This window comes from Corvus hawaiiensis, chromosome 2, assembly GCF_020740725.1.
Source record: "Corvus hawaiiensis isolate bCorHaw1 chromosome 2, bCorHaw1.pri.cur, whole genome shotgun sequence".
In the NCBI taxonomy this organism is placed as follows: Eukaryota; Metazoa; Chordata; class Aves; order Passeriformes; family Corvidae; genus Corvus; species Corvus hawaiiensis.
This window is the reverse complement of record NC_063214.1, coordinates 115844325-115871760: the sequence shown is the minus strand read 5'-3', so window position 1 is coordinate 115871760 and position 27436 is coordinate 115844325. Positions and strand designations below refer to the sequence as shown.

The 27436-nt window shown below is 39.2% G+C and overlaps 1 protein-coding gene across 4 annotated transcripts in view; it reads right to left on the bottom strand.

Moving 5' to 3' along the window:
- USP9X (ubiquitin specific peptidase 9 X-linked) overlaps positions 1-27436 on the bottom strand; it is a 100922-nt gene that overhangs the window by 62934 nt on the left and 10552 nt on the right. For all 4 annotated transcript variants that reach the window (XM_048289459.1, XM_048289469.1, XM_048289477.1 and 1 more), the window contains exons 2-10: positions 16205-16458; positions 12434-12579; positions 12054-12133; positions 7910-8022; positions 7377-7595; positions 6068-6183; positions 5571-5822; positions 5355-5493; positions 3638-3790 (exon numbers count right to left, since the gene is read on the bottom strand). In XM_048289459.1, the coding sequence (XP_048145416.1) occupies positions 3638-3790; positions 5355-5493; positions 5571-5822; positions 6068-6183; positions 7377-7595; positions 7910-8022; positions 12054-12133; positions 12434-12579; positions 16205-16300 (1314 nt within the window). In that variant the 5' untranslated portion in view covers positions 16301-16458. The remainder of the gene's footprint in view (positions 1-3637; positions 3791-5354; positions 5494-5570; positions 5823-6067; positions 6184-7376; positions 7596-7909; positions 8023-12053; positions 12134-12433; positions 12580-16204; positions 16459-27436) is intronic.

Sequence of the window (27436 nt, the reverse complement as noted above, 5' to 3'; positions counted from 1 at the left end):
ACACTGAATACTTCACTGGAAATTCAAAATATTTAGATTATCTTTTTAAGTGTAAGTATTTAAGTGTGCTTTGTGTGTGTCAGCACACAAGTATTTATTTAGAACACAAATACTGCAGCATCAAAATATTTATTTTTTTGTTCCTGCTACAAAATCAAGCTGGGATACCTGACAATAAAATCTAAAAGGATATTGTAACTTACAAACTGGTATTTTAATGTTTCGTGTGGGTTTTTATGGTTTGGGGTTTTTTTAATAAGAAATTACTCAAAATCCACTTCTGAATTTCACTGAGGTGTTTTAAGGTGTAAACCAATTTTTAGTATTTCCACAATTTCTCAGGCTGAAGTACTTCCTTTGTGTTAGTGGATTCACAGACAACTAAAGCCTTCTATCACAAACAACTTGTTACCAGACAACGTTTTGAAGTCCAGCAGCTTTTAAACTTACAAACCCACCAATGAAACAACTAAGAACAACATGCTGAGTTTTATATTAGACACAGTTTTAACTGAGAGTTTGTGTACATCCCAATGTTGACATTTAGGGAGGAAGACAATAAAGGAGGAAAAGTTAGTTCCATTTAACTCTGAGCTTGAAGAAAATTTTCTGCCCAGGCTGGAAAACACATCCTGTACTTTACATCTGCACTCAAAACCAAAAAATTGGGACTATGCATATCAATAGCTGATTTACTGCAGAAAACTTTTCTCTAAGTGAGGAACAAAAAAAGCAAAACATATACCTAGAATACATATTCTGATGTAATTAATCTTGTATACTATTAAAAATACATGTATAAGCACTTTTGAAATTCAATTCCTACTAAAAACTTCCATAAGTAATTTAAAACCAAAACTAAAAACCAAAATCAGACTAATAGCTTTGTTACATGCTGTGCCTTAAATTCTTTATAGGGTGCCATAAATTTTTGTTCAAAAAAAAGTCATTTTAAGTAGTAATGTTTGTTTTCACATTATGGGTCAGATTGCAAGAGGAGGAATTACTAAACCCCTTTTCCACTTGACTTTGGAAAACATAATGTAATTTTTTTCCTCTTACCAGACCATTTCCTGGATAGAAAGAAAAACTGAGAGCATGCAGGGCAGAAAGAGTATCTATAATATAACAAATAAAAGGAGAAGTATGGCCAGCTCCTGGGGAGAGCAAGAAGAGCAAGAATAAAGTATATAACAACCTTGGTTTGGGAGGTTTTTAACAGATATAGGGAAGCCCTTAAGCACTGAAGAGTCTGGGGAAGCAGAACCAGACAGTGGGAGGAGGTAAGGAACCTGGTGTGTGACCTGCCAGCTTGCTGTGTGGAAACAGGGAAATGCCTGTAAAGTACCAATTAAATACCCCAGAACGTAAGTCATGAGACCTCAACCTCTGCCATTTTGTGTCTCGTACAGCTGGATCTTTCCCTGCAACTCCAGAGGCTGCAACTTAATGCTTGCATTTAGAGACTTCCAACATTATTCTTTGAATCAAATACACCCCTAAATTGTGAGCACTGGCTTTGTAAGACATGAAAACACTTCAGAAAATTAAAACTTAGGTCATCTTCTAAAGGCAAAAGCAGAATGATTACATTACCTTTAGTAATACTAAGAGTCTTAGGTGCATGCTCACCCTCTAAACCCAGGCAGAAACACAAGTGCTTGAGCCTGAAAGCAAAACCTCCCCACTGCTGCACTGAGGCTGAGCTAAAATAGCCTGTTATTTAAAACTACACAGTAAATCAACTCCTCACTACTGAATTTCATGCCCCAGCTGCTCTTAGGAGCAGTCATTTACTAAGAACTTCTAAAAACTACTATACACAGGGAGTAGTGAAGTAGGTGAAAATCATTCTGTATTAGCAGATTTTGGTTTTTTCAATTTTTAGTCCATTATAGTCCCATGGTTAAAGCCACAGTGAAACCATCTACCTGAGTAAGTTACTTTCACACAAAAAAAGTACAGGACAAAACTACAGCAGGAGCAGTGCAGTAGCCACCTACTTGAAAGCTTAAGAAGTGAGCAGAGCAAGTTGGGTATTTAAGAACATGGAACATTTCTTCTGAAATTACTCCTATTTATGCCTAATTTTTTTTTCAACTGTTGGGGTGGACCCATTTTTTAAGGGTTGCATCACATATTCACATTTTTCTGGAAGGGTAGAAAGTTTGACTTACTCTAGCTTATCCATATATCCTATTTCCAAGCACTAGGAGCAAGGTAATTGCTTGGAATACTTTTTTCCCCCAAATTTCAGATTTTTTTATCCTCCTATTAAAAGTGAGGCTCTGAAATAGGTCAAATAAGCCTACTAACAGCAAACTGACCTCTCAAGATCTTCCCCCCCCCCAGGTATCTTGCAGTCTGGAAAGATCTACAGACCACAAGCTGAAAACCAACAGTATGATTCCAGACCTTAATTCAAGTAATATTTAAGTGTATTGCTGTGCTACATGATGAAATTTTCTTAACAGGACTTTGGGATAATAAGAAAAAACTGTATTGATTTTCAGTCTGTGCAGTTACTGCCATGCTGGAATTGAAGTCTGGGCATGATAAAGTTATTTACAACACCAGAGATCTCAAGTCAACCCTCCCCTACATCACCTGCAGTCCCAAGTGTTTTAAATGTAACCTGAAGATAAGTGCACTTAAGCAAAACTGCTACAGTCTCAGAACAGCATGAACACATGTAAACTGTGTCACCCAAACCCCTATTAGCCCTTGCCCTGCTATAACCCAGCTGGCAACTGAGCACCACAGAGCTGCTCACTCACTCTCCACGCCACAGTGGGATGGGGGAAGAGAGTCAGGCCGGAAAAAGTGAGAAAACCCATGGGGTGAGATAACATAGTTACTACAGAAGCTACTATGAAGAAATTAAACTCTATGCCTGACCAAACCCATACAGCCCTCCCTCCCTGTCTTGGGAAGTTAGCCTTCCCACACTTGAAAGACTGGCCTCAGGACTTGTACAATCAGAGTTTCACTACCCATTACTTACGTTTCTATCCTAATTCTTTTTTATTTGCTATATACTCAGTAATTCTTAATGATTTCGTCTCTCCAGCTGCCCATTCTGTGTGTTAAACTCATGCAGCCCCCAACTAGGAAGCCCAGCCCCTCCAGTCATGTAAGTAAAAAAGTCAATATTGCACAATTTGTAATTTTTCAAATGTAATTATTGCAACACAAAGGAAAGAACTTGCAGTTAAACAACTTCTGGAACAGCCATTATTATAAGTCTTACTAATCACACTCTGCCCAGGAAAAACTTACACAACTGTGGGGAGCTCAGAGACTACCAACACATATTTCTTAATGCATTTTAAAACACTATGCTATCACATATCATGTCTTTGCTCAATGTTGAAGGTCCCTTAATACTTAAAAATTATCATCTCTGCACCGTGTTCTCAACTGTTCCCTTAGGCTTTACATATACATGTAGCTTCCACTGGAGACATTTGAGATGACAATTTTGAGCTCCAGGACCCCAAAAAAGAACACCATTTAATCTAAACTTTTTCTTTAGCTTTGTCTAACACAGAGCAGAAGCAGCCCAGGCTCTCTTCTAAACATGACATACAAGGAGATGCCTCCTGTGCAGCAGCAGAAAAGCAGCTGAATTATTTACCTGTGCAGCCCAAATGTTGTCAAGATCCTGCAAAGTGAGAGCTTTCTCTTTGATGACAAACCGGAGGATTTTCTCTAGTTTTTCTACATATTGAGGTTGATGAAGACTATCTCTTAATACAATTGATAAAATGTTGTTCTGCTGGATCCATTCCTGAATATAAAAAGAAAGTAGTGCCATCTCAAATTATTCAGGTGCCATCATTAATATTTAAACTACAAAACAAAAATCTAACCTGTTACAGATGAAAAAAGATGAAGCACAAGAGGAAGATTTTTATCTCTAACTTTAATTTCCTCTCAAAAAAAAAACACCACCATTTAAAATAATCCAATATATTATTGGATTATTACTGGAATCCTCTTCACTGTAATATCTTAGGGGGAATTTTTTTTCAGGCATATTAAAATCATGAACTCAGAGCATAAAAATTTTCAAACAATTTCAAACATAAGAAGTCAGTGTGAAGAAGAGTTAACTCTTCTATTCAAGAAACAAAATTTTTATCTTCCAATTCACAGTCATTAAGTATCAAAACCAAGTTGTTTAAGACAATTCTAACTTTGCTGGTACACCTACTGCATATCCCATAAAAAGGACCTAAGAAAGGACTGAAATATAAAGAAGATTAGATTATTTAAGTACTGCCACTTATAGGGGTTTTGAAATGCTTCTAACTGAATCAGAGGCAAATATTCAAGCCATATTTAAGGAGATGCAATTTTCCCAGTGGTGTCACAGACACGGTCAGACCGCTTTGTTCCAAGTGAAGCAAAGCAGGATGTGCTCTGAGCACTAAAAGAGAAAACAAACATCCACAGCATCATAATTTCCAACTATGTCCTTGATTAGACTTACAATATTCAAGCTGGTCTCATGAAATAATGAAATCTAGAAGTTTTCAACTAAAAACACAGGTCTTGTATGAGATGCCAAACTGTAGGGAACATGTAAAAAAGAGACCTATTTCCTCCTATTGCTTTAAAAAGTCAAAACTGCGGTTATTCTTTCTTGTCAGATGTCCTTTTGTATTACAAACTTCACAACAGGTGGCCAGTCAGAAAGATAGGGCAGAACAATGTAAAAATCACTTAACACAGCTAGATTTCACAAAGATTAAGAGAAAATAGTTCTTACTTTAATTTTATAATTGCTCATTTTCATAGTTCCCTATACATACATTCAAGAAACAGTATTTAAAATACAAAAATATTAAAACAAAAATGTGGTATCTAGAACTTTCTGTACCAAAGCTTTCAGTTTCTGAAATGTGAGAAGCAGAGTGGACACTTAGAACTCTCGTAAGAAAAAGCTGAAGCGCAAAACCCAGACTAAATCCTTATTTAAATGACCATTAAATTTCTAGTTACTGTGGCACTGAAGTTGCAAATGAATCAGACTTGTTTTATCTAGGTTTCTCTGGGTTTTTTAAATCACTACATAAAACCCACACTATTCAAGGATCCATTTTTGAGTCATGTTTTTAGCAGCACTGAAAAGTAATTCTCAACAGCAGCTTTGACACAAATACAGCATTTTTTCACAGAAAGGCTACTATTAAAATGCTTTATTACCACTACATGATACCTAATGTTTCTAACACTATATGAAAATAAACAGTGTGTGCTGGATCCACAATATAGAGCGACTTCTCCAGTTAGAGTACTAAGGAGAAACAAAATCTATGCAATGAACTTCACTGAAAAGGAGCACTTACCGCCATTCTTTCAGCTGTGAGCCACTCTTCCTCTTCAGGATTACCATGTCGATGAGTGTAGTATGACACACTGGATATTACTTTGTTAACTTCATTTAGTGCATTCATTTTACCATTGAAAGAGGAAATTTGTAACAACCTGTGAGAAAAACTGAATGTAAGAAGTGTGGAAAAAAATGTCACCAGTGGCATATTATATTAGGAGTAGCATCTTACCTAAGTATCATTTTTAACCTAAATATTTCTAAATTTTTTACAGTTTCTTCTTGTCCTGGAACTCTTGAAGCTAAGTTCTTTAGAGATTTGATTATCATCGACAGAGCATCATTTTTGGCTTCATTCTTTGCTTCTTTTTTCAGTTCATCATCTGTTAAATTTTCTAAAAACTGTGGAACCATTTCTATAATTGGAAGGAAGTATTTCTTCACTGTATGTAATGTTAAAAATTCAAAACATTGTCCAAATGGCCTAAAAAAGAAAGAAAAAAGGGAAAGTGTCATAATCAGTAGACATGCATATAATAAGGTGTAATTAATTCAAGAAACTCATATCTACTTAGAAGCACATGAAATGGTGAAGGCAGACACAACCAGCTAAGAGATGCAGTGAAAGGAAGTGCTTCAATGACAGTCCAAGCTTTGTGCTAACATAGTATTTTATACTGAGTCCAACTTTTCCAAATGCATAAATCATTATTTAGAAAAAAAACTTACTTGATGAGAGCTGCTATGATCTGAACATTCAATGCTGATCCACTCATGAATCGATCATGCAAGATCTGAAATCCATTTAATGTGCCAAACTTGTTGATAAGATCTACTAGCCAACCCTGCAATAAAGCAAAGTTATTTTCTGATATTTACAATGTACCATCTAGAAATATTTTCAAGTACCTGTTAATAACAAAATTTGCTTTTAAAAAGTCTTTACACAATAGCTTACATACTCAGTTTTAAGGAAATACTCAGAAACAGGCAACAAGATCTCTTCTGTTATCATGTCAAAGAGCCGGTGCTGTATATGAGCTACTCAAAGAAATTTATCAAATATATAGGAATAAAATTGACTACAATTTAGGTCCAGCTTTGGCTGCTATATTATTACAGAAAGTCTGACAATTCTGGTATTTTTTTCTTTGCTCTGGATGCAATAATGCCAAATACAAAAACATTAAGAATGCAAAGTAACATTCTTCTAAACACAACTAGCAATGCAAGGGGAGTCCTTTTTTTATCTTTAGTTCTTTTAAGTCAATAGTCAGCAGTTCTACTAAAGAAAAAGAAAATTTAAAAAAATGAAAATATGTATATATATAATTCAGTTAGCTCCTGAAGTCTTATCAATACTATTTGGAGATCAATTCTGAAAACTTCAGACTCAAGAACCAGAATGGATTACTAATCTTCACTTCCAGTTAAAACAACAACAAAACCAAAAGCCCAAGAAACCACAACAACAAAAACAAACAACAAAAAAACCCAAACAAACAAAAAACCAAACCTTCAACATCCCCCCAGAACCAAACCAAACCCACCAAAAAAACCACACTGACAGTAGTATCTCATGTCCAATTAAAAACATCTCTTCAACCATTGGAAACTGTAAGGAAGAGAAAATTCCTACTTTATCACATAATCCCCTCCTCAAAATGTGTTGCCTACAAAATCATGTTAAGTGAGAAGGTAAATCCATCAACTGGCAAATGCAAGCAAGCCAATTAACACACTAGGAATGGCATTGCAACAGAGTTGTGCCAGCTTACCACAGAAACACGACACAGTCTGATAGTGGACCAAAGACAGGAAGAGTTAGAAAGGGAAATGTACATTTCCCCTTCTAAGCCAGGGGAAATCAGGAGTCTAAGCAGGAGTCTCTAATCAGGAGTCATAAGCAGCAGAACACCTTAGTGATAGAATGAAGAGGGCTTTTTCTCCATGCTCTAAAAATACTTCTCTACAGCTCCTGTGTCATTATGTAACACTGCACAGAATAAAATACACTGGTCTGAAAAGGTTTTCATACCTTTGGTGATCGTGGGTCAGGAGGACGGGCATAAAGCTCATCTTCAGCGAGCTGGACTCCTGCAGGAACTGTTTCTGAGGGACGAGTACCATTGTATAGATGGAATTTGCAGTGAGGATTTAAGGCCATGGCAAGAAGTTCAAGAAGGGGAAACCAATCTTGGGACAGCTTGGCCACACAGAGTTCCACTAGTCGATGAGTGTTGTTAATAATACATCTCTGTTAAGAAAGAAAACAAACAAGTAAGAACGTGGCAGGGGACAGACTCAGAACATACATGGTTCCAGTCCTCCTCAAATCATCTCTCATGTTCTATTTCCTTCTAAAACACTGCAGGCAATAAAGCGAAAAAATGACAGAAAGGTGTTTCCCCACTGCCCATCCAGATCCATGTATACAAGAGTTTTCTCACAGCTCACTACTGAGTTTCAAAGATTAGATCCAGCTTTTACAGTCTCCCCCGAATCACAAAGACAGACTCCTTCCTTATTTAAATAACTATGCTCTTCAGAAACACAACTTCAAAAACTCACATGAATCTCAAACTTCCAGCCGCTCACTGCCTCGTCTGTAAGGATTTTTGTGAAGGATATTGTTAACCCATCTCGAAAAAATCGCTGGCATGCTTCACTTTTGACATCAAGGCCTATTTAAAATAAGAAAGAACAACAAAGTATTAGATATGGAATTTCATTAGTTGTTACATGAACATTTTAAATGCTGAAAGCAGATTTGGTATGCTGGTGTTGGTTTCTTCTCAGTAGCTCATACAGGGCTGTGTTTTGATTTGGGCTGGAAACAGTGTTGGTTAACACAGGGATGTTTTTTTTTTACTGCTGAGCAGCGCTTACAGATCGGAGGTTTTCCTGCTTCTCACACCACCCTGCCAGGAAGTAAGCTGGGGGTGCACAACGATTTGGGAGGGGATACAGTCAGGATAGCTGAGCCCAAAGAACCACAGGGGTATCCCAGACCATATGGTGCCATGATCAGCCTATAGAGCTGGGGAAAGAAGGAAGAGGGAGATATTTGAAGTTGTTTGTCTCCCCAAGCCACCATGTGATGGAGCCCTGCTGTCCTGGGGATGGCTGAACACCTGCCTGCCCATGGGAAGTGGTGCATGAATTCCTTGGTTTGCTCTGCTGGCACACAAGGCTTTTGCTTTACCTGTTCAACTGTCTTTATCCCAACCCACGAGTTTTTTAACTTATGCCCTTCTGATTCTCTCCCCCATCCCAGCAGAGGGGCACTGAGCTGTGTGGTCCTTAGTTGCTGGCTGGGGTTAAATCACAACATTTGGACTTCAAAGGTATTTTGTTTAAAGTTTCAGAATTGATTTTAAACAAGTCTTGGATGAAAACAAACTTACATAAGCTTAAATGGACAAAAAACTTGATGGATTAATATTCTAGTAAAGCCATCTCAAAAAATTACACTCCTTTATACAATTTTTGAATTGTTTTTAAAAATGTGTGATCTGGATTGCATTTTTCCCCCCATGTTTACAACAGGCTTTGATAGATACACTAGCAAAAATAACAATAAATACAATCTTTATCTTCCATTCTTCTTTATGTTCTCTCTTATCTACTTGCTAACAGCAAAACCAGTGAGTGAAGAGGGGTAAAAATAACCATTTCAAAAAAATGCAGAAGATACAGCTTCAGTAAGGAACTCAGTAGTGGTCCCATAGAAATGCAGACAAATCATCTTGAGAGAAATGGAATGGTCTTTGAGGGTACTGGAAACAACTCCCATTACTGGGCTGCCTAACTTTTGGATGCATATGTGCCCACGCACATACAAATTTAATTTTTTTTGTCACTAGGGCCTACCTCTCTTTCCCACTCTGTGCAATTCATCAAAAACACAGATTTGGGATCGAGTCTGAAGGTTTATATTGTGTAGTGAAATCTCATTTCAGTTTAAGTAAGGTATAAATTCCAAAGTTGCCTTGTATCTTGCTTGTGTGTGTCACATTGGAAAGTTCTGGCAGCATATTAAAAACTAAGTGTAAATATTAGGAGCAATAAAATCCTTTTGAAATAAAGACTGGAGAATATTCTTGCCTATAAAAAACCAAAACCCTAAAATAAACCATTTTTTTATCTTTTAAATTTATAGCATCCAATTCACTATGACATTTATTTCTGGAGCAAATCTCATTACTGAAAATACTCCATAAGTATTAAAGAATTATTGTGAAGATAAACATCAGTCTACCTATTAAATGCTATTTTTCAAATAGGTTTTCTTCTATTAGCAAGTAACTCCAGACTATCTGTTGATAGTTGCATGGCTCATTGTTTAACAAAGAATAATGGATCGATGCCTACACATAAAAAGAGAATTTTCCATAAATGAATGCATCTGCCAGGAATAATGCAAGTCACAGTCTAACAGGATTCACACTACTCTGTCAAATTTGCTCCTTTCACTTGAAGGTGGTAATGCTGACACTTCGTTCTCATATGTACCTTCAATTAGTTCAGTTATGTCCCTTTCAATTTTAGTCCCTGAAGAGATTTAAAGATGATGCAAATACTACTCTTATTTTATAGCGAGGGTCACAAAGAAGCCATTACCCTGCAGTCACTCCAGAATGCTGATGGCCATTGGCCATGTCAGGAATAAAAGCTATTTAAGAGCCCTCATCACAAGAAAATGGTGCTTGACAAAAACATGTAGTGGGGTCTTTCTAGGTTTTGTTGCTTCACAATTTAAATAAGATACAGTGAGAAATACAGAGTTTATGCAATTCAAAAGCTGGTTATTTTTCAATTTATCCTTTCAGTTCCTCCTTTTGGAAACAGATCTTGTCAGAATATGAAAAATTCCCATAGACAGGTAGCAAGGAGTCCAATTCTGGATGTTACTGACATAATGGAGCACAGTTTAATCTATTAAGAAATGTACACAACAGAACCATTTCTGTTACTTCTCTATATATACCCCACTCTCAAACAGTGTCTGCCAAGCTCTGATCTACCAAAACAGTGTCAGTTACACCAAGTTACACCCTATCATATTCCCTGGGAACTGGAAGTTATTTAAAAGGAACCATGGTAGCCATCATGTAACTTCAAGTTGCAAAAAGACCCCCGAAAACTAGGATGTAGCTGTAAAGGTAACACATTAAACAACTACTTATAAGAGCTTTCCTTGTTTTCTCCTTATTCAATAACCCTTGCATACACACATGGGAATTCATCTAGAGGGTAGGAGGAAACATAATTAAGTAGCAATGCAGAAGTACTTTTCAGAATTGCACACCACCAACTTAAAAATCAAAGTGCAAAAGCATACGAATACATTTCCACTGTTTTTCACAACTTCAAGAGGAAAAATAAGCTTTTTGGGGGGGGAGCTTTCAACTAAGCCTGATGCTTTGGGGAAGTACATTGATGTCTAGGAGTAGCTAAAAATCTCATTCTGCTCTTATTACTTCACTGCACTGACAGCTTTTAGGTTTTGGGTTTTTTGGGGTTTTTTAAAGATGACTTAACAGCTGGCAGAACATACATCTCCTCTCTCACAAATCACAAGCAGATAATTCCTTTTTACTGCACTGTTCCAACAATGCAGACACAAAGGTGGCTACATTTTCTTTTGAAAAGCTGGCTTTTTTTTTTTGCTTCGGAACAGATGTGATCCCTTCAACATCCTACACTTGCCTGAGGATTCCTGCCAGACCAAGCTACACACAAAGCCACCAATTCCAAGTACAACTCCAGCTGATAAATCAGTGTTGGCAACAATATATCATTATCCTATGCCAGATCACAAGGATGCACCCTAACTTTTGGTTCTCCACAGAGTGCTCCAAAGCAAAAAACACTTAACAATCAAGATAACCCAGAATATCAGGACCACAATCATCTTTTTAGTCTTAAAGCTGCCTAAGAATAACATTTATTAACATGGAAATGAAATTGTCCTGGGCCAGCACCTATGCAGAAGAAAGAGCAGGCACTTTGTATGACACTGTATTTGAAACACAACGAGCTCGTAAGTGCAGATATCCAAAAAAATTATTTTGATGTAACTTCCGCTATTACTCAAGCACAAGGAACCTCCCAGGAGAACAGAACTTTCCAGAACAGATGACAAACTTGTCAATCTGACCAGTACAAATCAACAAACACATACACAGTCCTGATAGGGAACCCTCCTACTCCCAAGTCAGACACAGCAAGCACTGGTAGGACTATTAGTCTAAGCCATGCTGCTTAAAATGCTAACTTTTCTCTGATACTCTTAGAAGTATATGTGTGCAAATCTGAAGAAAAATTTATGGCAAGACATTTGAAAACTAGACTAGAAACTTAGTTAAAAACAAATAGAATTCTTTGAGTTTTAGCATCTGCTATAAAGACCAAACCCACTAGGTCTGATATCAAAGTGAATACAGAAAACAGGTATGACAGGAATGACAGGATTTTTATGTCTGTGAGCTTATTCGACTTCCCTACTCAGGCTAAGGCACCTATTTCTAACTACATTAATGGCTTTTTTAAGGTTCTTATCTGTGAAGATTTGGCATAGCACTCTGACACAATCTTCAAAACCAGGGCTATAACAGAAATTATTAACAATTTTTAAGCCTTCACCAGGGATTCTAAAGAAGACGAAAAAGTATTACACACCAATCCAATAATGAAATGTCTTCCAGCTTACCTTTTTTACTTAGGTCAATAGCAGCTTCTAGAAGAACTTCTAATTCCCCCTTCGGCAATACAGGAACAACCCATCGAGGCCTATATTCAGAAACAAACAAACCCAATTTCAGTTGTGCTTCTGAAAAATCAAGAACTCTTGCCCCATTGTAATGCTTTTAATATAGACTCAGGAAACAGATTTTTAAATGCCCTGATGAGTATTACACTGACCAACCCAAACAAAAACTCATTCTGCTTGAAGCCTCTTTCTCTTTACAACTTTAACCCAACAAAAAAAGCATTTCAAGAAGTCCAGTGAAACAAAGATACAAAAATTCTGATTCCACTATCAAGATGTTTGCACAAATCATCTACACCTTGTCAAAAGTGTGAAAATACCTGTTGATCATGTCATCCAACTTTGCCAGGTCTGTGTGTGGAAATGCAGGCTCCTCATCTTCAAGCTGGGGTGGAGCATCAGCTTGGCCCTGCTCATCAGGCGGGGTAGCTGGGGAGTTCTCATTGGAAGAATCAGGTGAAGAAGTCTAAAATTGGGATGGAAAATACTTTAAATACTGCCTGTACTTGTGTGCCACTTGTTTTGGCATTTTTCCTTCCTAATGTATGCCAAAGAATCATCTCAAGTACGTATCAATATAAAATAATTTGATTTCAGATTTATTAACAAAAAACAGAGCATAAAATGTGCTACATTCTTTCTATGTTGGCAGTTTAAAAATCAAGCTACTTTCCCAGCGAGGGAAGTGGGGTTTTTTTGGTAATAGCTTCTACTGTCGGCAGACCATGTTTCCAGACTGTGAAAAAAATACACTGAAGCTCCAGTTTTTACAAATCTTGTCCAGAGAAGTTGATTATTAGAGACATAGTTTTCAACAAAAGCACAGAAGAAAACAATCATGGAAAACATTTTCTTAAAGAGTTTGTTAAAAATGAGTGACCTACTACTATAACCATCTACTAATCAACCTTGAAGAACATGATTCTTAAATCCATTTTGATGGGCCATGCAAAACACAACACATTTTTCAGATGCCACTTATTATTCATATACAGAAATAGTATGAACTGACAATAATAATGGCTCAAATTGGAAGAGCAAGACTTAGGAAGACAAAACCTCAAGAACGTTTTTCACCTGTTGTACCAAATATGCTTGGCAAGGAGTGTTATTTTCTTCACAGCAGCCTGTAGGGTGCTGGGTTTTGGATTTGTGACCAAAACAGCACTGGTAACACAGCAGTGTTTTGTCTGTTGGTTAACAGGCACAGATTCAAGGCCTGTTTTTCTCTTTGGTAACTCCTGTCAAAACTCAGACATAGGCAGGAGATACCATGAGCTGGAAGCAAGGAAAAGCCACCTGGGATGTTGTCAGAGTATGAAGAAATGCAGTGAGGAAGGCAAAGGCTCACCTGGAATTAAACCTGGCTAAGGATGTCAAGGCTAACAACAAGGGCTTCTTCAAATACATCACAACTAAAATAAATGCATGGGAAAATGTGGTCCTGTTGCTGCTTCAGCCAGGAGACTGGGGAGGAGATCTAGAGGAAGGAAGTTTCTTTTGGTTGGGAAGACTGGGTAGAGACCATGTAATTAAACTTCATATCCACAGGCCCTGGTGGGATGCACCCACAAGTGCTGAGAGAAGTGCTGGAACCATAGTGAGGCAGGAGAGGTGCCTGAGGGCTGGAAGAAAGCAAATGTCACCCCAGTCTTCAATAAGGGCAAAAGGAGGACCCAGAGAACTACTGGACAGTCAGCCTCACTTCAACCCCTGGAAAGGTGATAGAACAACTCACTCTGGAGGCCACCTCCACTCACATGGAAGACAACATGATGATCAGGAGAGGTCAGCATGGATTCACTGAAGGTAAGTCATGCTTGGCCACCCTGATTACCTTCTACGATGAAAGAAGTTCAGTAGTCCGAAAGAACTACCTGGATGGATGAGGGGAGAGCAGGGGATGTTGTCTGCCTTGATTTCAGCAGGGCTCTGACACACTCTCACAGCATCCTCATTCACAAACTCAGGAGGTGTGGATGGGATGAGTGGACAGCGAGGTGGATTGAGAAGTGGCTGAATGGCAGATCTCAGAGGTTGGTAATCAGTGGCACAGGGTCCAGCTGGAGGCCTGTCACCAGTGCTGTCCCCCAAGGTTCAACACTGGGCCCAGCAGTGTTTACCTTATTCATCAATGACCTGGGTGAGGGGCAGATGCCTCCTCAGCGAGTTCTCTGGTAACACAAGGCTGGGAGGAGGGGCCAACACCCCAGAGAGCCGTGCAGCCCTTCAGAAGGACCTCGACAGGATGGAGAGATGGGCAGAGAACCTCCTGAAATCCAGCAAAGGCACATGCAGGGTCCTGCATGGGGAAAAACAACCCCAGGCACCAGGATGGGCTGGGGCTGACCTGCTGGGAAACACCTCTGGGGAGAAGGACCTGGGGGTCCTGGTGGACAATGAGCTGTCCCTGAGCCAGCACCGTGTCCCTGTGGCCAAGGCAGCCAATGGGATCCTGGGGTGCATTAGGAAGAGTACTGCCAGCAGGTCAGGGACGTGATCCTGCTGCTCTGCTCAGCCCTGGTGAGGATCACCTGGAGTGCTGTGTCCAGTTTGGGGCTCATAAGTACAGGAGAGACATGGACCTCCTGGAGCAGGTCCAGCAGAGAGTGGCAAAGACGATGAAGGAACTGGAGCATCTCATTGAGGAAAGGCTGAGGGAGCTGGGCCTGTTTAACCTGGAGATGGCTTAGAGAGGACCTCATCAATATCTGCAGGAAGGTGTCAGAGGATGGACCAGGCTCTGCCTGGTGATGCCCAGCAACAGGCAAGAGACAACGAGCAAAAACTGAAACACAGAAGTTCCACTTGAACATGAGGAAGAACTTAACAGTGAGGCTGATTAAGCACTGGAACTGATTGCCCTGAGAGATTGTGGAGTCTCCTTCTCTGGAGATTGTCTGGTCACAATCCTCATTAAGGTGGTCTAGGGAACCCTGCTTGAGCAGGGAAACTGCATTAGATGACCACCAGCTGTCCCTTAGAACCTTACCCATCCTGTGATTCTCACTTTGCCCCCAGCAGCTAATAGGGCAAGAGGCTGGGAGGGGACACAGCTGGGAGAGCTGACCTGAAATGACCCAAAAGATACTCCATGCCACAGAGCATCACACTGGGCAATAAAACAACGGGGGTATTTTTCCCAAGGCAGCTGTTGCTTGGGAAGTAGTTGGGCATCCATCAGCTGGTAGTGAGTGATGGCACTTGCATCACTTGTTTCCCCCTACCCCTTCATTTATTAAACTGCATTTATCTCAGCCCAAACAGCTTCTCACTTTTTTCTTCCAATTCTCTTCCCCATCCCACTGACGCAATGGGAGTCAGCGACAGTGGAGACTTCCTTGGCAGTTCAGGGTCAGCCCACCACACATTTCAAAGTACAGCTCATTCGCAGGAAGCAGCAATCACTAAACCTTCTAGTATTAAAAAAGTACCATCTTCATACTGAATTAAATGACCAAGTGTGGCTCTTCTCTTAAATGGTTTTGGCTTTAAATGGTATTGTTTAAAAGCATTTTCTCTGGTATTTTTTCCCCCCAACAAAAAAGAATCATTACACCGCGATGTAGTATATGAAAGCTTTTGCTTGTCTTCTGAAAGCAAGAAACATGTGAAGCTGTTCAGGAGGTCTAGTACAATGAACGGAGACCCAGACACAGCTGCTCTGAAAGAGCTGATACCTGGGTAAGCTGTTATATCCAAGAAGTGCTTTTGCAGAACTGAGCAGAAACCGAACTCAGAGATGTAGCACAATTTTACCGATCTGTGGCAGGTAAGTCTACAATGTGGTTTTGAGGAAGCTTCTGGTATTATTCCAAGAAGGCTTCTTATCCAAAATAGGTATGCTTGAAAGAATTATGCCACTGCCTGAAAAGGGAGCATTTTTTGCTATGCAGTGCTCTCCAACCACATTTACTTTGCCAATAGCATTGCCTTCAACCCTCAAAATATTGCTGTACTTCCAGACACACACAAAAATGTCTAACTTAACTAGAGATCTCCACAAATACACAAATTCAAATAATTCAGGAACACTACTTCTACAGAACAAATTCCTTTATTTTTAGATGAACTTATTGTTAATACCATACCTGATTCTGCTGGAGGGGAGGCTGGGACTGTCCATCAGGAGCCTGGCCCTGGCTATCATTCCCTCCTACCGGAGAGCCACGAGTCGTGGCTGTCATACTCGACACAGGGCAGATCTTTGCAATTTTGTCTGCTTATGTAGTTGATGTAAGAGAAGAAATTATAGTCCACTTAGTAAAGTTGAAGTACCAGCATATGCTTGCCTTAAAAAGCTCCAACTCAAGAACATAACATCTTGCAGAGACCATTGCATAACCTGGAGGGGAATAAAAGGACAGTATCCTGTATTAATACATGCATGGAAACACAATCCACACTGGGAAAAGAACATTACAGAAACAAATACACTGCTACAGAGAATCTTCTATATTATACTTAGTGTTTCATTTTATTGAATACAATTGACCATGTCACATTTGAAGTATTTACCATGATTTTAATGTTCTAAGTAAAAATTACACTTATAATCATCTTTATACCATTGAGAAACTGACACACATCCAAAATGGGTGGCTATTTACTCTGTGTTCAGAATAAATGCATGCAGCGGTTTACTCTGACTCTTTTGTGTCTGAATTGCCACAGTAAATTCTCCATCTGAATTCATGGTGCTGCTCAAGGTCTAGGTAGTAATGACCTGATTAAGAGCCTAAAAAGCCAAATTTGTAATCTTTTCCAATACTCTCCACCTGACACTGTCTTAACTGCAGATGTCAGACAGAATTAAGAGACTGATTCTACCTCAGCTGAGGCTAACAGAGACCCTGCAGCCAAACTATTAGCACATCAGTATTCACCCAGGGAATTTGATCTGTATTCCCTTTATCCAGCACGTGCCTATGAAAGCCTGGGTCCACTGGCCTTTTGGCCCCACTATGAAGCCAATCCCACCCCCAATAAGTGGTTTAGCAGATTATATGAAGAAAATTGTGACATCAGATTTGTTGAAATTGTAATGGTATACCAACAGTTCAATATTCACTGTGTTTCAACTTCACTGTATCATATACAGACAAAAACAGTTGCATTAAGTTAAAACAGCAATTCCACTCAATACCACCAAGCATTGTATAACCACAGAAGCTGAAACGTAATTTCCCAGAGCAACTCAGACTTCCAAGCACCACATAAAAGAAAAACAGTTCTCAGAAAGTTAAAAAGACAAGTAAGGTGATAGAAAGAGCTGTATGAGCTTCCAGCAAGATGCATTTGGCAGTGCTGTGTTCCTGATCCAATCACCAAAACCTCAAGTTAACAACTGGAGTGAAATCTCTGTTGTAACACTATGCATATTCCTAAGTGTTTTATTATGATGTCTCATCTCAAGTTAAGTTTCAATGCTGTTATCTTTCTCCAAGACACTTTAAAATCTTTTCTTATATTGTGTGAATTTGCACAGCATTACATATACAATAAAAATTGACTGAATACACTCCAACTCCTCTGCCCAGTCTCCAATATCAACAACACCAACAAACTTGGAGATCTTTAATAATGTCACTAAAATAATGTTCACTTTTGAATAAAACTGTATTGTTTCAAAACACTCAACTGCAATCCATCTGTAGCTTTCATAATTCATATTCATAGGGCTTAGTAAGCCTAAGTCCAGAAAAAATGCATTACCAACTCAAAACTTTCTTTAGGAAGACACTGATTTTTGAAATGCAATTTTTAAAATTAATATATTTGGTATTTAATTTGTGGGTTTTTTAAATGCCCTGCAGAGTATTTGTTTTCTACTGATGTTTATAAAGATCACTAAGTAGAAAGTACTAGCAAGAGTAAGTTTCCTGCCACATATATATACACATACACACACTGCAGTCTACTGCAGTTCAATGCAGTCAGTTCCCCTGCACTACCTGATGGAGATTCCGAGGTACCAGTGAAATCAAACTGCTGCCAACGTACACGGCACTCTTCTGCAGCCCTAAGCCAACCACCATCACCACCACAATAAACCTTCTTTAATCGCCACTATTCTTCCTTAACAGGGCTGGTTCACAAAACAGCCACATAAAAAACTTGTGCTGGCACAAGGAGTAAGGTAGCATAGAAGCAGGGAAGGAGTAAAACAGCTCATTTCAACAGCAATCCTGGTCCAGGCTGGCTTAAACTGCAGGCAGAAGTGTCCACCAGCAGCTGCAGTTCCACAATAGCTGACACCAAGGACAAGCTGCTTGATCTCATCTCTTCCGTACTCTAATGCTTTGGGCTGACTTATCATGAAGTGAGCTGGTTCAGAGTACCAAAGGAAACAACAACAAAACCCCACCAAATGTACAAAGACTGATTATTTTTCAGTTTCTTTAATTATCTGAAGAGGAGCACTGCAAGGCCAGAGAGTACCACCCTAATGCCAGCCAGGAAGCCAGGACAAACTGCAGCTCTCCTATCACACTGACTGACATTAGTGTGAATTTACCCTCAGATTTTGTTTCTGTGCTTAGCTGAAGGATGTGGGCAAAGCATTCTTGTAAATTCCATTCTGCTCAAGGCAAGTAACACGATTTAACCAGGAGATACAAGAAAGCTAACACTGAAATAGCCAACCTACTCAAAATCTTGCAAATTCACAAAATGAAACAAAATCTAAGAAAAATATTATGAATTTTGTAGATACTAGTAAATACAAAACATTTACATGAAGGACTAACCTGGTTTTTTCTTCCTCTTATTTAGGGATTGTTTGCTTAAGAGTCTAATCATGATTCTCTATGCATATTACTTAAATTACATTCCCAGGAAAGCGTATGGCAGGGCTTCCACAGTTTCACTTGTCTTAGCCATGCGCATTAGACAAGGCAAACTTCTTAAGTGAGTTCATCGCCTCTCCCTCCAAATTTGTGTGATGTCCTCAGACAGACAATAGTAACTTCAAGTTATGCTGCAGCTAACTAAAAACACTCCATCTCCAATACATCATCTGACTGCTTCTTGTAGTATCTGCATGTTCTCAGTTGCAGGGATATTCTTGTTCAGGTATTTTCCTTTTAATTACAGAATATACAAACATACTTTTGTAAATGCAATCATTATCCAATTCACGCAATTTAAACAGTATTAGAAGGAAGTGGTTTACCAGTCCTGTTTTCAGTCATTCATTTACCATTTATGTTTCAGAGAAAACAGCAAACTGCAAGCCCACGGAGAACACACCACTGCTTTAGTCTCTCTAGAACTAATTAACCATGAAATTTTGAATTCCCATCACTTCTTTAATTCAGACTATTCAATTTCAATTTTTTAGAGTTACAATGCACCAAGGCACAGTTTGGCTCAGCTCAAGAATAGTCTTTATACCTATTTATAATTAATTTGATAATTTATAAACAAATGTAAACTGATGCAGTGACATAATTGGTTTTAAGTGTACAGACAGCCCAATATAAACAATTCAAATTACCTGTATCCAGCTGAATTCTAATGGATACTCTATGTTAGTTTTTATACACATCTCATTTCTACTATTTCTGATTTTGGATTCAGCACACTATCACAAAATACTCTGAACTGGAAGGGCCCCACAAGGATCATCAAGTTCCACTCCTGGCCCTGCACAGAACCATCTCCAGGAATCACACCATTGACCAGGACTCCCAGGTCCCTTTCTGCAGCACTGCCTTCCAGCACCTCATTCCCCAGTCTGTCCATACATCCAGGGTTGCCCCATCCCAGGAGCAAGCCACATTAAAAAAAATTATCACCTTTATCCAAAGCTTTGAATGGACACAGGGTCAAGGTGCAGATAGATCCCTGTTAAGTGACTGCTAATCAAGCAGTGTATGAGGCTATGAAGACTGAATCAAATGAATCCCACTAACATTTGCTTTTGATGCCAACTGAAAAAATTCCTATTTGCCATGTTTTTGCCATCTCCTTACGTCACCCTGATCCGCCAACAAATTGTACGTGAAAGCCAGCTTTTGCTCCACCTGACTCCTTGGAATTTCAGCAGCACCAGAAAAAGGCAACTATAGACTTTTTGACTCCATATGGCCCCCTTTAGAAGGCACCATCCAGTGGGAGCAGCATTCCAACAGAGCCCCAGCTGCCCAGATGGAGGACACCAGGCACGGCACTGGCCTCCAGGAGGGAGCGGTCTCTGCTTCCAGGCTCAACCACCCATTGCAGCTGCACACCTGAACCTCACCTCAGCTTCCACAGTCTGCAACCTCATGCCTATGTGGCAGAATAGGTTAATTTTGTTTTGGGGAGAAATCAAGAACCTTTTCAAAAGTCAGGGGGGAAAAAACTCAGAGGTAGGTTCCTAGATAAGTGGTAAGTAAGAAGCAAATATGTACACAATAGTCTGTTACAGGATAACATGTCACAGCAAACACAGAGGCATGTTACCATATAACGATAAAGGAAAAAACACAATTTTCTAATACAGCTGACTTCTCCAACGGCCTTCATTTGAGTTTCTCCAAGTCTCCTCTTCAAAAGTAACTGAAATACCCCAATACATACAGCCCTTTTCCCTAAATTAGTTACTTATAATACAGAGTCTCAGCAAAAACCAAATGCAAGGTGCCAGATGACACGAGGCAGACCTCAAAATACACTTTATTATTCATGAGCATTACTTAAGCCCTATCTAGGGGGACAGACCTATTTTTCCTTTAACTAAAGTATTCTGGTTATATACAAGTGACGACATATGTCACAAAATCTACTTTGCCATGTCGTAACAATGAATGCCAGAGTTAAGAGTCTGCTTAACATGTAACAACAGAGCTTTCTAACAACCATAAAGCAATTTATTTACAGAATGATGTTCCCATGAAATGGGAGCTCACAGATGTGCTGCTCCTTCATCACAAGCGCTGTACTGCAAAAAGGCTTAACAGCAGCAATACAAATTTGGGGCTGAAAGGTATCACTGATTTGTTTCATACAGGATTCTAGGAACTGCATTCTTAAAACCTCAGTAAGTACTGAATCATCACAAGGATTATGACATGATTCTAGTTTAAAAATTCTAGACTTCTACCCCATTCCTTTATTTCAACCAGAAGGATTTCTCAACTAGAAACACCTCCCCCAAATCTGTAACACTGACCTAATTCAGTAGTTACAATCTATACACACCCCCACACATTTTCCATTTTCTTTCCTCCCTGTGCCTTGTATCTTTCAGAAAGGAGGAAATTATTAACATAATCAGAATAGAGAACTGGAGGTCGCAGCATTTTGCTCATTAACACTGACATGCACTGAGAGTGACATGCATTCAATGATTAATGCAAAACCTGTCATTAAGCTACTATTCAATAGAGCAAGAAGTATCTTTCAACATTTAAAAAATACCTGATAAGCAGCAATCAGAAAATGTTATCTCAAATAGCACATATTACAAAAAAAAACCCCCTTTGAATTCCTTCTCCTCCTAAACAAATGAGTGTATATGAGACTTAGTCAACTGCATCAGGTTCCAACATTAGTTCAAAGCAATAAATGTCTTAACATCACAGTACAAGACAGAATTTGAGTAACTGTAATGGTTACAAACTAAAACTATTCTCTCTGAAAAATATGTTACTTCAAGTAACTTTTTTCAGTCATCGTTCTACGTCATATACCTGAAATTAAGACAACTGGGAGCAAAAGTTTCTGGAACACTGAGAACATCTATGTAAACATATAATTCTATTTGCCCTCAAATTCATATAACAAAACAAAGGGAGATTGCTCTGAAACATACTTCAGTTCTTTGAGGATTATTTTCTTCTTAATTTCAAAACTTGGTGTTGAGACTAAGCTTAGTCTCAACATCTACTTAACAGTACCCAACTTCACCTCGTACAACATGCTCCTACATGCAGCACTCACATGAGTTTAAGCAAGAGTAAGAGCATAGAAAGTGAACTTCCAAACTGGGAGCCCAAGAAATTATGATCAGAACAAACTGTATTCAAGCCAAGGCTTACAACAGTATTTGGCTCTGCACATCAAGGCAACAAAGCTGACATCTCAAAACATACTAACTTCTTGTTTTATAGCATCTCAAAATGGTTTGGGTTGGAACGGACCGCAGTGATCATCCAGTTCCAACCCCCTGCCATAGAAGGGACACCTTCCACTAGACCAGCTTGCTCCTTTGATCCAACCTGGCCTTGAACACTTCCAGGGATGGGGCATCCACAACTTCTCTGGGCAGCCTGTGCCAGTGCTTCACGACAGGAAATCATTTCTTCCTGACATCTAATCTAAGCCTACTCTCAGTTTAAAGCCATTCTCCTTGTCCTATCACTACATGCCCTTGCTGTAAGTCCCCCTCCAGCTTTCCTGCAAACTCCCTCTCAATGCTAGAAGGGGTTCTATGGTCTCCCTAGAGCCTTCTCCTCTTCAGGCTGAACAGCCCCAACCCTCTCAGTGTGTCCTCACAGCAGAGATGTTTCCACATGGAATAACTTCCCGAAAGACTTAAATAAGAAAGGAAACACTTTACATCAAAGAACTACCTTACTTCATCCAATTCATCCAATTCAAAATTCATCCAAATTACACCTCTGCAAGCTATGGTGCGAAGTTCACCATCCAATACACTTGTGCACAAAACTTTCCCAGTGTTCTGGGAATGCATTCAGCATCCTCCCTTTTCACTTGGTACACAGAACACTTTTACTGAGTATGTTACTCTTTATCATTTGTGCTTTAGGAGTTATGTCTAAAGATGGTTTCTCTGTATGTACACTACTTTTAATTGAAAGTGTATCTATATATATAGGTGGCAGTGGTATCAGCTGCTTTTCTTACTCTGTGTGCTAATTCAAGCAGTCGAGAAATGCTTTATTGCATCACAAGCTAAAAGACCTGCAAAACACACATTTTAGATGTATTGGTTCTGTTCTTGAAGTCTACAGCTTAAAAGCTCCTAGCACAAAATAATGCCTTACTGTATTTATAATTTGATATAAAATGATATGTTTCTATTAAAAAGACAGAAGTGCTGAGAGTTACTCTTGCTGCAAACATACAATTGCGGTGTTCACTGGCAGTTGCTTTTGTAAAGTAACTGTGCTTTTTGTCATGTTCACCAATATATACAAAGTTTTCAGTATGCCCCTTTTCCTAGGTAAATGACCTGACACTTGGCTGTGTTAGTGCACATTTTGTTGTGCCAAGCTTACCAGATACCCCACGTTACTCTGTGATGTGTTCTCACTGTCACCCCATTAGTTTGGGTGCCATGTGCAAGATTTATTAGTAATTTTATGGGTTTATCTGTGTAATTGGTAATATATTAATAGTATGAAATTGTGAATTGCTAGGTGAAGGGTTTGGCTAGGAATATGTTCCTACTTGTTAAAATCATGTTAATAATTCTGGTTTCGCTCACTAAAGATTCATTTTTTTAAACCTTTATTTTTTTTTCTGTAAATTTAATCAGACAAGCATGTTAAAATGCAGTACAGAAATTCAGGTAGTCTCTAACATCTTTCGATTCTCCTCCTCTACTCTGCTCTGGTGAGACCCCACTTGGGAGTGCTGTGTACAGTTCTGGTGTCCCCGATACAAGGGTATGGAACTGTTGGAGCAAGTCCAGAGGAGGCCACAAAGCTGGTAAGAGCATTGGAGCATCTCCCTAATGAAGACAGGCTGAGAAAGTTGGGGCTGTTCAGCCTGGAGAACAGAAGGTTGAGTGGAGACCTCACAGCAACTTTCCAGTATCTGAAGGGGGCTTGCAGGGAAACTGGAGCGCAACTCTTCAACAGGAATGCTAGTGACAGGAAAAGGAGTAATAGGCACGAACTGAAGGAGGGGAAATTCAGGTTAAATATTAGGGAAAATTTTTTAGTTTGAGGATGGTGAGACACTGGAACACGTTGCCCACGGAGGTTGTAAATGCCCAACCCTGGGCAACGGCACCAGTGTTCAAGGCTCCTTTCTTCACGATCAAATCCTTGGACCTTTAACTTGGTAAAAATGTTGAGGTTTGTATGAAATATTGTGAGAGTAGTGGTGAAGCCACTGATAGCACACATCCCAAACTTCAGTTCTGCAATTTATGCAGGAAGGTTTTATTGTTATTTTAGGTTGCATTAGAGTCTACAATGTCTAAGTCAGGTCCTACTTTTAACTAAAGAATATGGGTTTTGTAAATTCCAAAAATCATCCACAGAGTATCTCACTTCTTTTCATGAGTGGGGCTCAAACCCTTAATAACTGTTAAGAACTTTTGTACCCTAACTCTAGCAGAGGATAAACAGAAGATAAACCTCTGAAATTTCCTTAGATGTTGTTTTCTTCTTTTGCTGCAGGCCTCAGGAAGAAAGTTCAGGGTTTTTTTAAACACAATTTCATAGGCAGGACTGATGAAGCTAAAACTATGAGGTATCTTCTTCCTCCTCCAATTACAGGAATATTGAGGAATAGAATTATTTTGTTCATCTGCAAGGGACCTCCAACGATCATCTTGTCCAACTGCCTCAGGATTACAGATAATACTAAGTGCAGACAAAAATCTAAAAAAGTTAACTAGGAAAGTTTAAATCAAAACACTCCCTCTGAGGTACTAGAGCCATTTGATACTGTTCACAACTTCAATTCTTCCTATGGAAGGAAGGAGAGGAACCGATGGGAAAAAAGGAAATAACCCTTCAACATTTTATCCTTGGAAGATGGTGCCGAACCATACTGAGGTCCAAATCCTCACTGATGTTCAGTGGCATCCCTAGCCTTGGTTTCTTCCTGAGATACACAAACACATTGTGGCTTCTGTGATTTCTGATGAGGTTCATGCATTCTACCAGGCCACTGGTAAGTGCTGAATGGCTTTTGCTACCTTCATTCTTTCTCAAGTACCTGAAAGGAAGGATAATGGCATCTTGCAGATTTGTCCCACTTGCAGCTTTAAAACACGGCCTTATTTATAGTATATATACTGCACTTAAGGCTTTGCAAAACTCAGGACTATAAATATTTGAAATGTTAGCTAAAGTCATTCAGCCAGTGAATTACGGATGTTACTACAACGTTATTTTTACATGTTACCTACACGCCCCTGATGTGTCACTGTAGCGTGCAGCACCTGAAGCCAATACTGCAACTGGACTGTAAGGATTCCAGTAGAAAAGTGGAGTTTAAAACTGGCCTGCAAAAATCAGGCTCAGCCCCTCTGGCTCCCTTCATGTTCCCTATCGAAAACTTAATGGCTTCTCTAAACTATGTTAAACACTGCACTAAAGAAAATTAATTATTAATTAGTAGTAGTCTTTATGTCTAATATTCTGTGGCATTATCAACACATTATGGAAATTTTCACACAAAGTATAAAACCAACCCAACTTCCTGCTTGTTAATTGTAAATAATTAAAGCACAATACAGCACCTAACAGATATTAAGCTGGAAGCAGATTACATTCTTGAATCGTGACAAAAATGACTTTGTGAAATACCTAGATATTTTGAAATGCAAGCATTCCCATTACTGTACTAGTTTTAATTTCACTTTTTTTTTAGCTCTGCTTTTCATGTAATGTTCAATCAGCACAAACTAAGCACAGGAACCCAAACTCTACCATCAACATTGTCAAGTGTCATTTAAATGTCTCTAATACAGAAGAAAGTGATACCAGCATTAAAATTCATGTTTCAATAAGCTCCTTCACAACTGTTTAACAAACTCAGCCAAACTTCCAACTAGTTTCAACATATCAACTGCCTACTCAGGCTGGCGATTTTGTACTGTTCCATGCCAGATAACTGCAAGTAAACATTTTGACATTTTCTGCTGCCTTACAACCATTTCAGTAAGAAGATACTTGTCTGAAAAATCAAGCTTGCACAAGCTCCCTAGAGGTGCTACAAGATGATAGCTAATTTCTTTTAATATTGTCTGCCTTAAACATGCTCCATTCCAATCCAATTCATACAAGCCCATCCTCCTAAGCAGACTGCTCCAGAAATCCCTGAAAACTAGCTACCTGCTCCAGAGAACTTGTGTAACAACTCCCCTTAAAAATCTTGGTCTCTCTACAGGGAAGCAAGAAGTGGCAACAGAACAGAAGTTTTGTCTTTTGTCTTTATGTTCATTCTGCCAACTCAATGAAGGCTGAGGTTTAATATAAAAGCAAAAAGATAAATAGCAGAGGAGGTTGGAAAGGAACAAGAAGCCCCTAGAAAGTACACTAAGAACAAAGCAGGGCTGGAAACAGAAGAATTATTTCCACTATATCCACTCCCCCCCACAGAACCAAGAAGTGCCACCACTGTACCAGAAACACACTATTCCTGGATCCATAAAGCCTATCAAAAGGCACGTCATAACCTTCTTTACCGAGAAATGCAGGAGGAAACAATCGACTACTACCACATCCTAAGGACTGAGGATGGGTTTAAGAACTCTGTTGCAGCTATCTGAAAACCAGAAAGTCATTCAAAAAAACCACAACCCACCATACACAAAATAAAAAAATCCACAACACACACTACTGCTGTTCTCCCTGCACTGAAATAATCCCATAAACTGCCAAACCCATAAGCCCCCTTGCTAAAGAGCCCTCCCTTCAGTCACAAAACAGACAACAAAGATCCCACTTCTCAGCTGAACCTACTAACAGGCCAGAAGACACAAGATGAACATTGGACCTGTTCTTCTCAGGAATAGTGCTTAAATCAGCACCACGTGAGAGTGACAGAACTCTAATAAGGTGGTTTTGCCACCACAGTGTGTGTGTGTGGATCTCTACTGCTTCTATTGTTGGAATCTCAGTGTGAAACAGCAATCTCATCCACCAGTACAAGTATTGTAGCCTGATACATTTAGAAAGTAAGTCTCACTGTACTTCTGCATGTGGACAAGCCTTAGCTCAAAATCAGGGAACTCTCCACTGGACAAGAAGGGAAGGATGGTGATCCTGCTGGCTTCCATCCTAACCACTTTTTCACCACTATGGAATTAGCCCTTGCATCACCACATCACCAGCCAGACCAAGAAGCCAATCTGGCTGAAAAGTAACTGGAGGAATAAAATCATTTTAGTTTTCAGCTGCATCACATGCCATATGAACACTAACAATGGCAGGAGAAACAGGAAGAACACATAACCACGAATAGAACCAACTCTTTCAGCATCACTGCAAATCTCGCATGAAATACACCCTAGAAGAGCAGGGAAAGGGAAGCAAATAATACAGATCATTACAATTAGCACATATTTAACTAATATATAACCAAGGTTCACATACATTATAGCACAAACGAATCTTTACAACATAGCAAAG